General features: G+C 37.0%; 1 protein-coding gene across 3 annotated transcripts in view; it reads right to left on the reverse strand.

Annotated features, from left to right (window-relative positions):
- Nucleotides 1–15,107, reverse strand: part of EML4 (EMAP like 4) — a 155,674-nt gene that overhangs the window by 42,079 nt on the left and 98,488 nt on the right. For all 3 annotated transcript variants that reach the window (XM_061991344.1, XM_061991345.1, XM_061991343.1), the window contains exons 4-7: nucleotides 14,694–14,867; nucleotides 12,811–12,939; nucleotides 9,992–10,017; nucleotides 9,544–9,576 (exon numbers count right to left, since the gene is read on the reverse strand). In XM_061991344.1, the coding sequence (XP_061847328.1) occupies nucleotides 9,544–9,576; nucleotides 9,992–10,017; nucleotides 12,811–12,939; nucleotides 14,694–14,867 (362 nt within the window). The remainder of the gene's footprint in view (nucleotides 1–9,543; nucleotides 9,577–9,991; nucleotides 10,018–12,810; nucleotides 12,940–14,693; nucleotides 14,868–15,107) is intronic.

Below are 15,107 nucleotides of genomic sequence, written 5' to 3' on the forward strand. Positions count from 1 at the left end.
CACAATGCATATGGCTTAATTTGTCAAAAACTTTTATTCTTCCTCTTATCACCCTGTAGGCTTGATTTCTTGCTGCTTAATAATTTTAACAACTCTTAAATTGTTCAATGAAACAGATTCATGGTTTATCAAATTTACCAAGTTCCCAGACTTAAAAGAGATGATTACTGTGACTCCTTTTCCACTTCCAGTGTGCACAAGTCAACCTTGTGAGAAACTAAGAATTCATTTTAATCAATTTTTCTGTCGTTTTTGACCCTGACAGTAGGTCCACTCTTCACTGGACAACAGAGAAGGGAATTTCCCTCTGCTAGTCCAAATACAACTGAAAGCTAGTGCAAAAAACTCCCCAGGCTCAAAAAATAATTTCTGAACAGAAACTGTAACAATTGAGCAATATAAACCAAACATATGTATAAAGGTTTCTCATTTAGAATATTAATACAATTCAAGTTGAGCCATTTATGTCCATTATCAAAGGAACAAATATCAAGAAGATGTTGTCCCACTTCTTTCCAAGAACAATTCCTTTGAATGAGAACCCTGTGAGCCCATCCACTGCTAACAGCAGAAAACTAGACTCAGATCAAAGAAAATCACTTCCCGGTAGCTAAATTAGAAACAACAGTTATTTTACCAAACGTGTATTGCTTAATTGCACTGCTGAGAAAAGATGAAGATCAATGCTGTCACTAGTTAGACATAAATGTTTAGGTAATTACTCCAAACTATTTTCACTTATCATTTTTCCACCAGAATATTTTATAGTATGTATTTTACAGAGATAAAATAACACTGGATTAAAGCAACAGTCGTTCTCTAATTAATAATGACCTTCTTATTAAAATCTGATGCTCACACTCATAAATAAAACACAGAATAGCTTGAGAGTATTTAGAAAAAACATTTGTTTGTACAAATTACGTTCTTAATTTAACACCGATCTTGGCACTTATAGTTACACGAGATCAGTGCAAAATGACATCACAAGTTTAGGATCAAATTTCTCATTGCTGTTTAGAACAGTGGAGACAAGCTGCAACTGAAATTTAAATAGATAGAGGCAGTTGCACCTGACGGACTCTGCGGATGAGAGAGATGAAGAGTCTAAGAGGAATTCAGTCAGGTCTTAGGTCAGAAGAGAAGAGGCTCTCCTAGAGCTCAGGAAAAAGATTACCTGCAGGGCATTCAGATACAAATTAGCTCTCTGAACTTCTCCATTAAAGAACATTTTTTTTGCTTTTATTAGCTAACTGCATGCTATTCAAAATTACCTTTGAAGATACATATTTAACACACTTGTTGACAGACACAGCCTAAGTATAACTTGATTAAACCTCTCCCTGCAAAAGAGGAAGGATAAAAAAGAAAAAACGAGACAACCCACTGAAAGATTTTTGTCTAAGATTGTAAACCCTTTTGTCAGAATAACCTGTAGGGCAGATAAAATAATAATGTAAAAATCTTTTGAAATACTAGAGAGGATGGCAATATATCAATAAAACAATTCTCAAACAGCAACTAATTGCCTGAGGCTAAATTCTTGTATCTGCAAGTTAAGAAAACCAGTGATGCAACTCTTTCAGACCATACTGGCTAAACTGAATGCTCAAGAGCATTAGACTATCTGTTTCATTCCTGCATTCCCAATACTTCCTGGTACAAAGTGGTATGTGAAACCTTTTACTTTTTTTCGCCTCGTCTTGATCTTTTGGAAGAGCCTTGGTTTTCTCATAACAGATATGTAGGTAAGGGGATATTGGAGAGATAAGTCAAAAGTTTTAAAGAGAGTAGGGGGAAAGTCCTCCCAAACAAATGAAAAATCAACCTGAAAACAGTAGGTATCTTCTCTACACTATATGAAGAGTTGTCCATAATCCACTACCCATTGTATAAAAGTGTAGGGGTGGGGGATGGTAGTGGTCAGGAGAACACACCTGAAAGGAGTTTGGCATCTGCTAAATTCATTAATCTGCAATTTCAGATCTCCTATAAGTTATTTCAAATATGTATCAAATAAACCTAAAACTACAGTTGAAACTCTGTAAGTAGCATACCCAGGTGTCATGAATTATCCACATCACACAAGAAGGAACAGCTCAGACCCAGGGTTGCTACAAAAGGCAGCATCAAGTGGATGAAAGGCCTCTGGCTTAAGGGGCCACCTCTTCACCAGGAACAGCTGCACCTGCTTTTGTGCAGCATTGAGCTCAAATTCAGAGTCTTTGCCAAACTCTGCTTGGCTCCATAATAATTCACCTCTGGAGTCTCAACAATCTCTTTGCACAAGTGCCAGGGGATGCAGGACCAGCACTCCTGGTTCTTGCTACCAGGAGGAACTTAGGCTTATTAGCCTCACATGGGAGCTGTCTGAGTGTGCTGGACTAAAGCAAATTCCATGCAGGTCTCAGCTTTCTATGGGATCCCCAAGGTCTGGGAAAATCCTTAATATACTCCCAAAGATGCAGAAACCCTTGATCTGACTATACCATGGCCTCAGTCAGTTGAAGAGACATAAAACATTCATTAGGAAGAGTGACACAAAGACAGAGCTTAGTAACTTGTGTGGGCACACGTAAGGGTATATTTGAGCTTCAATTAGATATGCACCTTGGCAAACCAGTGTTATAAGCTAGAGGAATATTGCAGCTAAGCCTAGCCAAGCCTGACAGATGCATGACTAGCCCTTCAGTGCCCTCTGAGTGCCTGCATCACTCTGGTTTCAACTCTGATTAGGGGACTGCAGTACCTGCTTTGCAGAGTAAAGATGTGGCTTCACTGGGATACACACAAGCATACTCTTGACGATTTCTGCATTCACACACCATCCAAAAACCTCCTCCTCCTAATAGCTGAGAACCTCTTAACTTCCAGGTGAAAAGAAAGCATAGACAGATTGTTGTTTTCATGCTCATCTGATGTATTTTTAGTCAGACATGTACTGAACTAATAGCTATGTCACATGCACAAACAAAACAGTCACGCCCTTCCTCCTGCCAGCTTTCACTTTGTAAAGATAAAAACATCCATCTCTAACTCTGTTTTTGTGTAATAAGGCTTGACTTTGTCTCCACACCACCACAAAACTTACCTTACATGATTGTGAGTGGCTATAACTACATGCAGTGTCACAGAGAACCTAACAGGATTTTGACACATGAATGGTTTCCATGAGGCTGCACTTTTCTGTTAGAATGACTTCTGATGCATCCTGGGACCGCATTTGTGTTTTCATTAAGAAGTGTGTGGTTCAATCTTTGTGTTATTAACTAGAATGTTAGAGCCCTTTTCCTCACTATTTAATTCTGGCAGATGACTGGTTTACAGCTAAAACGTTGCTAGCAATTCCTGCACGTGTGATCTTTCACTCTGAATAATTTAACCTTGTCTTGTAGGACTCCAGGCCCCAGGAACACCTATGCCTTGCTGTATTAAAACCTCAGCTTGCACTGTATCAGTTTTGTGTCTCAGCTTCATGTCATCAATGCTCCTACTACCCTGTGCTAAGTTCATTAGCGTAAACACTAAGCCAAATAAGTCCCAGCAGTATGGAGGCAGATGTTACTAACCAGAGTATCTACTGCAGATTCTTTCAGAGTTCATAGCTTGCTAGAGAAGGAGATTCCATAAGGAGATTCCGAAAAGGAGATTGCCATAAAAAAAGCTTTTTAATCAGACCTTACTTAAGAAAAATAAAAGAAAAAGGAAAAAAGCAGCAAAAGGTAACAGTAAAACTGAACTTCAAGCAATGCCTATTAATTTGCTCTTGGATTAAAGTTTAAAATCCAATAGGCTGGAAGGTAAGACCAATAAAAAACAATGTTGTTTTTGTGTTGGTTTTTGTTTGGGTTTTTTTTTTTTGGTACACACAGAAAAGGTTTGGTCATTCAAACCATCTGAAAAGCTGAAATAAGCAATTCCATGGAGGCAGCACAGAAAGACTCATGCAGTGGCACTTAGGCAATTTATTCCTGTCTGTGAATCACATTCTTAGGGGAATATGGAATGTTGTCAGAGGAAAATAAAAACAATAGTAACTGAAAAGAGAAGAAAAAGAATGATCCAACAAATCTTTGTAGATTAACTCAGAAGAGAAGAGAAGAGAAGAGAAGAGAAGAGAAGAGAAGAGAAGAGAAGAGAAGAGAAGAGAGAGAAGAGAAATTCCAGAGACATGAGAGCTACTGTTAAGAATACATCTGAAATTTGAAGACAGTGACATAAAAAGCCCCAGATCCTCTCGGTTTCCAAAAAAATGCCTCAAAATGAAGCTGTCAAGGAATACACAGTAGCTTCCTTCCTAGAAGCATGTGATAAGCCCTCATCCTCAGTCACTGGTTTATTGAAAACTGCACAAAACATTAGAAGAATGTCTTTTATATCACGGTATTCCTCATTATTTAGACAGACCCTGAGGTAGCCCTCCAAGTCTATGCTGTAATTAACTGCTCTTCAGCCAGTAAGTGTATGTGTAATAGGAAGTCTAATGAGCATACATTACACTATATAAATATACACACACAGAGTAGACAACAGTGAATAAATAACAAAATTATCTGGTTTTCTACATTATTTTAATTCTTAAAGAATCACTACAATCACATTTTCTTGCAAATTGTTAGTAACTACTTTTCAATACGTTCCACCCCACCTAGACTGAAAAAATAACATGGACTGATGCACCAAAATTCTCAGGCTCAGTGTTTAGCATCAGAATCTTACCCTTAAAACGAATTACAGGCAAAAGAAAACCCCCAAAAGACTCCAACTAGCTTGGCCAAGCAGAACTCTCTAATAATATACAATAAACTACCACATCCAGAGTACATTTATTAATCTGTCTTCACCTTCTAGTTGTTTGACCAGTCAAGTTATGCTTTTTAATACTACAAATAGCTTCTTTCCCACAATCTTTCTGCTTTCAGGCCTATGTCCAAGAACTCTGCAGGACCACTAACCTGAGGGACAAAGGCTTAGAAGCCTGTTTCTAATTTAAAACAGCACCAACAGTACAGAGACAAATACAACCAAATTCATCCACCAGTCCTGGAGCACTAGATTTTAAGTTTTGGTGGAAGTAAAATGTGGCTGTAGGTCTGCCATCTCTCACTGTAAGCTACATGTCAACACTTGCTGACCCTGACAAGCAGACGTGCACTGTCACCATTGACTGCTGGTGCAATGTAAGCCAAACAGTCAAAAAAAAGTAGATGAGACATGAGATTTGCCTTGGTTTGGAATGATTTTACAGCTTTACCTTGTGATTTCTTAACAGAACTCTGGTTATTAATTTTATATAACTTGGTAAGTAAACCATAATTAAAACCCTGATTTTGCAGGTACCAAATGGCTTTAAGAATCTAAGTATCTAAGCAGTTACCACTTGCACTGAAACAATTCAAGTTTAATATTGAACTATCTTTTTATTTAAAAGGAAGACTCAAACAGGAATCAATGATAAAGATCTCAAAATACTGATTTGTTATTTCTGAGAGTATCAATGCACTGTTTTAATAATATGCACTGTGCCTGAATGACAGCAAGAAGCCTAATAATGAGATAGACTGGTTCTCAATTTGCCCTCAGGTACGTGGGCACATTCAATAACAGAAAATCTGTCTGATGAAAAATCTGATCTGAGATAGTAACTAAATTTTATTTTGCACTCTCAGCAGACACTGTCAGTAGGGTAAATTTTTCCATTGTGTGCTTCACAATTGCCCTGTTCTGTGAAACTGGAACTATAGCACATTTAAACTAACAGAAGAAAAAAGTACTGGAAACTAATAAAGCACAATCTAAAAAGAAACAAACTTAGGAATGCAGTGAATGTTTTTCATTAATTCCTTCACATATGGTTTTTATTGCCATCCAGAAAGTTCTAAGTATCTATTACTTTGTAATAAGTGAACAAGTGATTCATATATGGAGCTGCTATCACTGAAAATCAAACTCAAACACAGAACCTCAGTAAAAAAATTACCTTTAATCTTAAAGTAAGCCAGGTCTTTTAACTTCTGGGTATAAAAATACAAATGCTTTATGATTAATACATCAAAAATGTCTCTGCTGAAGTGAAAAGCAAGATAGATTTTATAGGTAATTATAAACACCTGCTGGTAAAGAATTTAAAAGAAAAACTTCAGCTAGTGTCTTTTTAAGGCTGTAGTAAACACCTGTTCATTTCACCCATAGCTCTATTGGATTTTTACAGAATTTTAATATCTCCTTTTACTGGATTTTATTGTAAAAAGTTTGTCTTGGTTTACAAGGATAAACAAACAAATGTTCAATAATAATCTGAAGAACCTAAACCCAAAAATGTCTTCAATAAATATATGGAAGTGTGCGTAATATGTCCCTCACTGGATTGGCATCAATAAAGTGTTCCTCTCTGCATTATCTCTGCATCAGCATATAGCCAGATACCTAAATCTCAGAATTAAGCTTCAACGAGGAGCAGATGCAACTCAAACCAAGTGGGAGAGTTAAAGGCACTGAGTAACAGAACTAGGTACTGAGATAGAAGGCACAAGAGGAACACTGGTAACATGCATGGCCCCAGCATGCAGCTGCTGAACAGAGGGAATTCACATGAGTGACCACAAGGCAGCTGCAGGCTGCAGCTCCCCATGCTGCTGCTTCTGGCACCAGGAGAGAACTGCCCAGGTCCTGTTGACATTTACAGGCAATACTTTTGGCAAGCTCTCTGAGGGACTCCATACCAAAGTCAATTGAGACTTCGAATTGGATAATGCCTCTCACTGATGAAGCTCATCTCACTTGCTCCTCAAGTCTTTTATAGTTAATACAATCGACAGAAGTCACAAGGATTATGCATAGACACATATTATGTGTGGTCACAACACACATAATGTTGCAGTAATTTCTACTGCTAGAAAAACAAGATTCCAAGAACTAAATGTGCAAAATCATATTTCTCTACATTTTGTGGTACCATACTAGACCACCAAAGCAGTTTCTTAAAATTTGAATCAAAAAAAAGGAAATGAAGTGATTCCAGGATGTTCAAAGCTACACAGAATTGTCATCTTCCTACTATCTTCCTACTATCCCACGAAAACACCTTTTGCTATGACAATTTACAGTTTCATAGAATAACAGAATCTTAAAGGTTGGAAGAGTCCAAGCCCCCTGCCAGAGCAGGATCGCCCAGAGTAGGTCACTCAGGAACTCATTCAGGTGGGTTTTGAATGTCTCCAGAGAAGGAAACTCAACAACCCATCTGGGCAGCCTGTTCCAGTGCTCCGTCACCAAACTTATTTTACGTGTGTATAAAGACACTGAAGTCCTTCTTTGTATGTAGATCTGCTTTGAAGCTTGAGAGTATACAAGTATGCACACCAGCAGTCTTCCCAAAGGTCTCCATCACCTAATTTCTAGGAAGCGCATTGCACCCTCCCTAGCATGGAGGCGTGTGCTGGGGGCATATGCACTGTTTCACATACAGCCTAGTAAACAGGGGAGCTGCTGTACCTCAACACTATGCTAGGGACTGCTTGCCTTCAGAGCCACAGATTGGCAAGCCACAAAGTAATGTTAAAGGAGCTGTAACTTTTCATGCCTTTGGGTTGCAGAACAGGAAAGTCCTGCATAAGCAGCGTGAGGAAAGACCAGCCTTCATCCCTCCCTGCCCAAGACAACTCTGTCCAGCTGCATGGGATTTGCATGCAGAAACCATGTTAATTCTCTGTGCAGCTCTTCAACTTCCAGGACAGCTGCGTAAAAATGCCAGCTGGAAATTGTTTTATATGGCAATTATCAAGTACAGAATAGACTAGAGTCACCTGCGCTGGAACAGGTTGTTGTGTTACAGAGAATTGGCTGAGTATTGCTACACTTTATTGGAAAGGATGGAAGCATCCTCTGCTACCTTACACACACGCATATACACATTCTAAAAGTTGTTTAAAAATACAGTCATGGATCAAGGTTAAAAAAAAATATCTTTGGAAGTTGAATGGTGGTAATTGAAACTTTGTCTGTGTTAAATGCAGAATAATGCTTTATGTGTCTAAGATGTTCGTAAATGCATTTTCTATAGCATGACTTTCTGTCTTCTGTATATGTCGGGCCACTGTCATCTGCATTGTATTTCTTTTTCATTCTAGCTTGGCTCAGAGCAGACTACAGTACAACACACACGGAAAGTACCTGTTTCATCATTCACTGAAAGCTCATGTCATCTGCACAGTAACACAGCAGCTAGCAGAGTATACATTGAGGCCACGTAAGTTATAGCTACCAGCATGAGAGAACTGAGACATGGCCCATTCTTGGCAGAACACACAGAATTGTAGAAGTACATTGTAAGGAAAGAATTAGTATTGAAGGTATTTTAGCTGTATGCAACTTGAATTTTGTGAAAAGCTGTGTTTGGTGGAAAGAGTATTTTTAATATAACAGTTTTATTTAACTCTTGCAAAGCTAAATTGGAGCTGGTCTGGACATTAGTGATTAGTATTCTTCTTACAGTAACCATTGCTGCACATATGTACCATTCCATAGCTGTTGTTAAGCAACCTGGCATAAAAAAACATTTCTTCTTTGTTCCTGATACTTATGCACTCCTCTTCCACCCTTGCCTTCAAAGGATGGTTTTGATAAGCGTCAACTTAGAATATTTCTAAATCTGCAATATCTCTATGAATTAGAAAAAGATAAAGCAATTGGATTCAAGTTGATTTCACATTCATAACAATAATTTATATACTAACTTACAAAAAAATTTGAGTGGTTTTTTTGTCTTTAAAAGAAAATCCAAAGGAGACCAAAAGTATTCAAACTGCTTATAATGTAATCTTGCTTACAGCACAGAATTTGGAGACTACAGGTTTGTTAATTGGCAGCAAAAAGCATGAGACAGAACCTCTGTACATAGATATAGGCTGTGTACAGCATGCACTTGGGTTACATGCTTTAGTTTTGAAACTGCATGCTTCAGTACAGTTTGTAGGACATCAAAGCAAAGTAGTTTTGTGACACAAGAAGTGGATTTCTTTGGTTGTCATGTCCCACCATGTTCAGACAGACGTCTCCTTTTCTTGACTGAACAAGCCAGCAGTAGCAAGTAGCCACAGAATGCAAGATTCATCAGTGCAAAGGCATACTCTTTAGAAGAGATTAATTTTTCATTTTAGGAGACTATATTAAAACCTTCAGTCTCTGTTCTCGTCTAATCAGCGTATATGTTGTAATATTGGCAAGACAGAAAGCTGAGATAAAACAAATCTTTTAGTTGGCAGTTCTTAATATTCTGATATCTCAGGCAACAATGCAAGACTTCTACAACCTTATTTAAACACATTCCTCTGAGGAAATTATGTGTGTAGTAATTTATTTTAGACTACTCCCAATGTGCATATGCATATATATATATTTCTATAATAAGAAAGCCGAAATATTTAACTCCTCAAAGTTTTTAGGACATCGTGCACTGATGCTCTTTGACAGTGAAAAGCCAAATAAAAGATTTGTGAGAGTGCTAAATCAGAAAGCGACCAAAGGGCAGAGCTTAATTCTTACCTTGGCTGTTTTTTTCACGAGTTGACATTTTTGCTGGTTATGGGACAGAAATAAAATATCTTAAAACTATTTCTAAAGTGTCACTCACATCTGCTTGGATAAAGACTGGCACATGAGTCAAAACTTTAGGTTTTTGCACATATACACAGAAAAGATAATAAAAAAAAGGTTTTTGATTCGCAAAAGTAAAATGAATTCTCCCACCACCCACTAAAAATTTCTTCCCCCTCTAAAGATCCAATTTGATGAGGCATTTCTCTATAAATCCAAAGATCTTTATACAAGTCTTGAGTAACATTGGGCCAGAGGAATTCTTGCAGCAATTGTCAATGCTATCCCTTTTTCATAAGCATGCATCCTAAGGTATTTATTTACAGGAAATACTATTCAGTCAAAAGCAAATATTTTCAATTTCATCCAGTATTTAAAAATAAATGTTTTTATTTACCTTGGCTGACAATGACATCTTTGTGCCTGGGGAAAAATCCAAAATAATACTGTAAATAATATGTGACATGCTTATCAAGCTAATACCATGTAGTTCTTACACATTATTGCATTTGGCAATCTCATCAAGTTCTGTGTACAGTGAAACTGCAGTGTAGGGTGCTAAATAACGAAATCTTTGTCACTGTATTGAAATTTTACCCACATATTACATAGTTCACTATATCTTTCAAGTAAATTAAAGTCCTTGTACCTTTGGCAAGGGTTAATAAAAATTACTGTGATAACAAAATAGAAAAAGCTTTTAAAAATAAATTATGGAGGGCATACTCCTTCTGCACGGAAAATTCCATTTTGAGAGAGCAAACTTGTAATAACCAAATGTTTTAAGCTGCCAAACACCCTGAGGTCTGCATGCAAAGCATTTAACACCTGTCAAAATAAGCTGTCAGCACACAACATCACAATTTTTTCTAGGAATTAACCCTGTTGGAGACATGGATTATATGTAAGTAAGTTGCAGTTTAGTTTAAACCAGATCCATGCATTACTGGATGTACAAAGGAAAGTCTTCAAAAGGAAGGCAGCTGAGATGTCTCTTTGCCAAATGCAGGAATGAACTGCTCAGAAAAAACTTCAATCGTTTTTTGCAAAGAAGGTAGAAATACTAATTTCCAGCATCAGAGCTACTTCTTACCAGAATAACACTCCTTGACGGGAGAATGTATTGCATAAAAACCCTCTTGAAGTCATTTGAAATTCAGCAGTAAGGTATGAGTGGCATCCAGTATTTTTAGCTGGATGGAGGTCAAATTTTTTGTAACAGTGACAAAGGGTCAAGCATATGCATGAGGAAAGTCATCACTGGCTATTGGTAGAATCCCTCTTCATCACACTGCCAAATGAAAAATTAAAACTGGATTCCGAGTCTTGCCTGAAAAACACTGAATGATGGGCTGCCGTGGGAACCCTCTTACTTCTTTTGGCTTTATCAGACTGATTTACAGCTCAGTGCTGGCTTAAAGACTGAGCTTACTAAACAAAGTTCATATCCTGGGCTAGTAGTGAAATGCATATGTAAAACATTTCTGTCCTGGGGCCCACATTAGGGGCTGAATTCTACTCCCTTGCACAAGACTCGGGTAAATTCAGACAGATTAGGCCAATGTTTCTTAATTGAGAACAATAAATGCAATGTAATAATATGCCTTTGCACAATACCAACCGATTCTTTTAGAATCTGGGTAGATGGTATGGGAGAATGAGTATTAATGTGTGCTCTTGAATGCATATAGAGTTTTTATTAAAATCTGAGCATAAGAATACAACAACCACAAACAACACGGCACACGGTCTTCAATCTGATGACGGCCAACAACTGATAATGTTTGAAACTTTGGGGTTTTTTGCCAAATACTTTAAAATCCAAGAAGCTTCAAGTTCTGAACAGACAACTTTCTCTAACAATAATCAATCCTAATCTTTCCATGCCTGATCTTTTGTTAGATACTTTTTCCCCACATCAGACTGTAGAAGAGTAGCACTCTAGAAAATAAGCAGAATCACAGGAAAACTAAACAAGACACCTCTGTTTTGATCACGTCTGAACAAAATATCAAGAGAAGTAAAATTTGTATTAGCAACTTTGGATTATATACTACATTGGGGATGATATTTTAGTAGTGTAACAAAAAAAAAAAAAAGAGAAACCTAATAAGTAGAAATCAAGACAGAGAATTTTTTCATTCCAAAATATTATCTAGTAGTACTCTGCTACAATTTAAGTTGCCAAAGGGCTTTTAAATTCCAACAGTGAAAACCAATTATAAAAGGAAAAGAAAATACTTGCAAAATACATAACCCATAATCCCTCACACAAAGCACTTCAGTCCTCTGCAGAACTCTTCAGGCTAAGCATAAAGCTTTTACTGAATATGCCGGTATCCACACCCAAGATTAATTTGTTTTTGTTCTTCTCATTCCTGTGAAAGAAGGAATGCACTTGCACCACTCTTGACAGTAAGTATGTATTTGATGCAAGCTAAGGAGAGCACTACAGACACAGTCACAAAAAGACTGGAAATTACTCTGAAAGAAGAGTTTTATTTGTCATAGTGGGAGGGGTTTTTAGCTAGTTCTGCCTTGGACCAGTTAATGGCTATTTGAAAGAGGATTAGTGAGCAGACACGTGAAATCTGCAGACAATATCAAGCTAGGAGAAGATGGCAGCACACTGGGGGAATTTTGGCAAATAGGAGAGGGGTCCATCAAAAAAATCAACAGAATTTCAACAAATTCAGCAAAATTTCAACCATGTCCAAAAAAGAGACCAAGTGTATGCATATGAAGTGGGAAGCGCAAAGGGAAAGCGTACTAAAGACAAGAAGCGTGTCACAACAGGGATCAGTGATGTGAAGTTACAGCAAAAAGTTACCGTCTACTTTTACCATGTCTGATCCAGTAAATTAACTTCAAGGGAATACACTTGCATTTTCAAATCAGATTAATTAGGAAAAAAACTGGTTGGACATTTCACAACAGCGGCATTAACTCATAAATCTTAACTCATAGTGCTTTGCTAAACCAAATGGACAACATTGAAACAGAGTCACACTCAAATCCTGCATTCACAGTTTATAATAAATTTGAAGATTCCACAGGCACCTGGAATGTCATATTAGCAGGTTATACAAGTAATTATTCCAGGTAAAGACAAAGATGGAAATGGTTTAGTAAATAAATAGTTTACTAAAATTATATCACTTCAGAATATTTCGACTCTAAAGTGGACTTGCTTTTATGTACCAAAATGACACATACTTGTCTGCATTCTTTGCCACTTTTGATATTAACTTAGATGTTGATGCTACTCTCAGCAGCTTGTTACGACTGTCATCCGAACTCTCCCAAGCACTGTGAGGTTTTTCAGCAGTCAAAGATTTCTTTATGCTAGAAGAAACAGAAACATATTTTAAAATTACAAGATAATAAGATAGCAATAACGGGAATTGGTATGCAACAGATAGATCAAGCAGCAAGAGGCAAGAGCAGAGCTAGGTCTTCCTTCAAGCTGAAGCATGAAACAGGAAAAAAAAGATTAGTCAAAAAGTTCTAACTGGATGAATGGAAACAATTGAACAAGGCAGATGCCAAATGTTTTATCCATTCCTTTCAATTTCCAAATGCTCTTACATAAAGACTATATTGCTAACAAATTACAGCTACAGTATATCAGCCTTAAAGAAATTTGTTCCCTGATTAACTGTTCACTAGCTTTAACATACTGATATCTGAGGCACAAGAGTTCCATCAGATTAGAGTTTTATATGGCTGTTTAGCAGATAGCACATTCTAAACCATACCATTAATGGCTTTAAGATTTTTGAAACAAATGTCTGTAAGCTTCTTGCATGAATAAGGCAAACTAGGTTTGGCCTAATACTACAGATAACTGAATTCTGGAATTCTGACAGAATTTTTCAGCAATCTTGTAGCCAATTTACACTAATGGGAACCTGCAAGTTTTGCAGTCACTAGTTCATTGATTTCATACATATTAACAATGGAAAACATCTTCAAAAGTGATTTAGCCCACATTATTCTTCAACCAGATAATTTAGAGTCTGCATATGTCCTGCTAACAGTATTATACTTCATCCCGTCAGAAATGCTTTTTGCAGGACTAAGTCCTGAATTGCAACCTTAGAAATAATAAGCTCCTTCCACAGCACCTCAAGAGGCTGAAAAGTCCTGCGACAAACAAGTTAATCAAATCAAGTTAAATCATTAGGAGATTAAAAAAGGCTTTTTGTTTTTTTTTCTTCCCACACCGCAAAAGATTAGTAAGTGAGACTTCAAAGATCTTTACAGTGAAATATCAGGCAGGAGAACAACAGGCCGCAAGTTCAGCTTCAGACAACTTAAGAGTTTGTGCAAGACATGAAGACAGAGCCTTTATGGAGTGTTACAACATGCGTCAGACAAGTCAAAGTTTGAACACTTATTAGAGCTATGAATTCGAGCAATGCAAGACAACACAATCTTGTGAATTACAGTATATTTCAGAAGAATAAATTCCATGTATTTAAGAGTTTGTTTCAGTCTTGGGTATAAAATCAGAACTTCACTCATGTAAAGAATCAAAGTGAATGAACCTGCAACCTAGTAGGAACTGAAAAAGGTCACAGAAACAACCACAAATAGCAGAATTTGGGAAGAAAAACTCCCAAAGCTAGAATTGCAATGATACTAGTCCTTAATAAATACTGTTATAAGATGTAGTAAATGGCCATGTAGAAAAAAAGCTTCACAATTTATCTATGCCAGACACAGGCTATGAAGGGTATTTTGAGAAGCATCAAGTCAGTCATCATTAAATATATTTAGAATGATGACTGATTAGACGTAATTTACCATACTAGGATTTCAGTCACAGAGAAAAGAAGAAAATTGTAATCTTAAAAATGTATGCAAAGGCTAGATGATCTCTAAAGATTCCTTCCAACCATTCTATGAAAAATTGCATTTTTATGTATCTGCTGTGTTGCAAATGAGTGTTGAATGCATCTGCCTCAGTACAAAAACCATCAAACATTTATTAACTTGATCAAGAGATTGGAAATATTTCACATGACTTGTTGTCAAATATGAACTCTGGATCATTACAATAATTTTTTAGTTCTGTACTGTGGTAGTGTGAAAACCTTTTAGCTGGAGCAGAACTCTTGCTTTCTTGAGTTTGCCTGTGTGTTTGGAGAGTCTGTGAGGAGGGCTGGGGAGAAGGTGATGCTCGAGTTTGTGGACTTTGATCATTAGAATGAGAGTCCTCTTTTTTTTCTTTCTGTCCTGGAGGTTTTTCCTTCTTTTTTTCTGTACCGCTGTAAAATAAAGTATAACATAGGGGGGGAAGAAAAAAAAAAAAAGGATAACAAGCAAATAAATTAAAAAGGTGGGAGATAATGTCCTCTGTGAAAAGATGAGAGAAGTATGTAACAATTTAGTATACATAATCACCAAAAGAACATTTAGATTATTTACTCACACTCTTCAGGTTAGGATTTTGCTGCAATAAGATTTATTTCCAAGCTCCAAAAATAAAAAGGTGAAGGAGACATGGA

This window comes from Colius striatus, chromosome 2, assembly GCF_028858725.1.
Source record: "Colius striatus isolate bColStr4 chromosome 2, bColStr4.1.hap1, whole genome shotgun sequence".
Taxonomy (NCBI): Eukaryota; Metazoa; Chordata; class Aves; order Coliiformes; family Coliidae; genus Colius; species Colius striatus.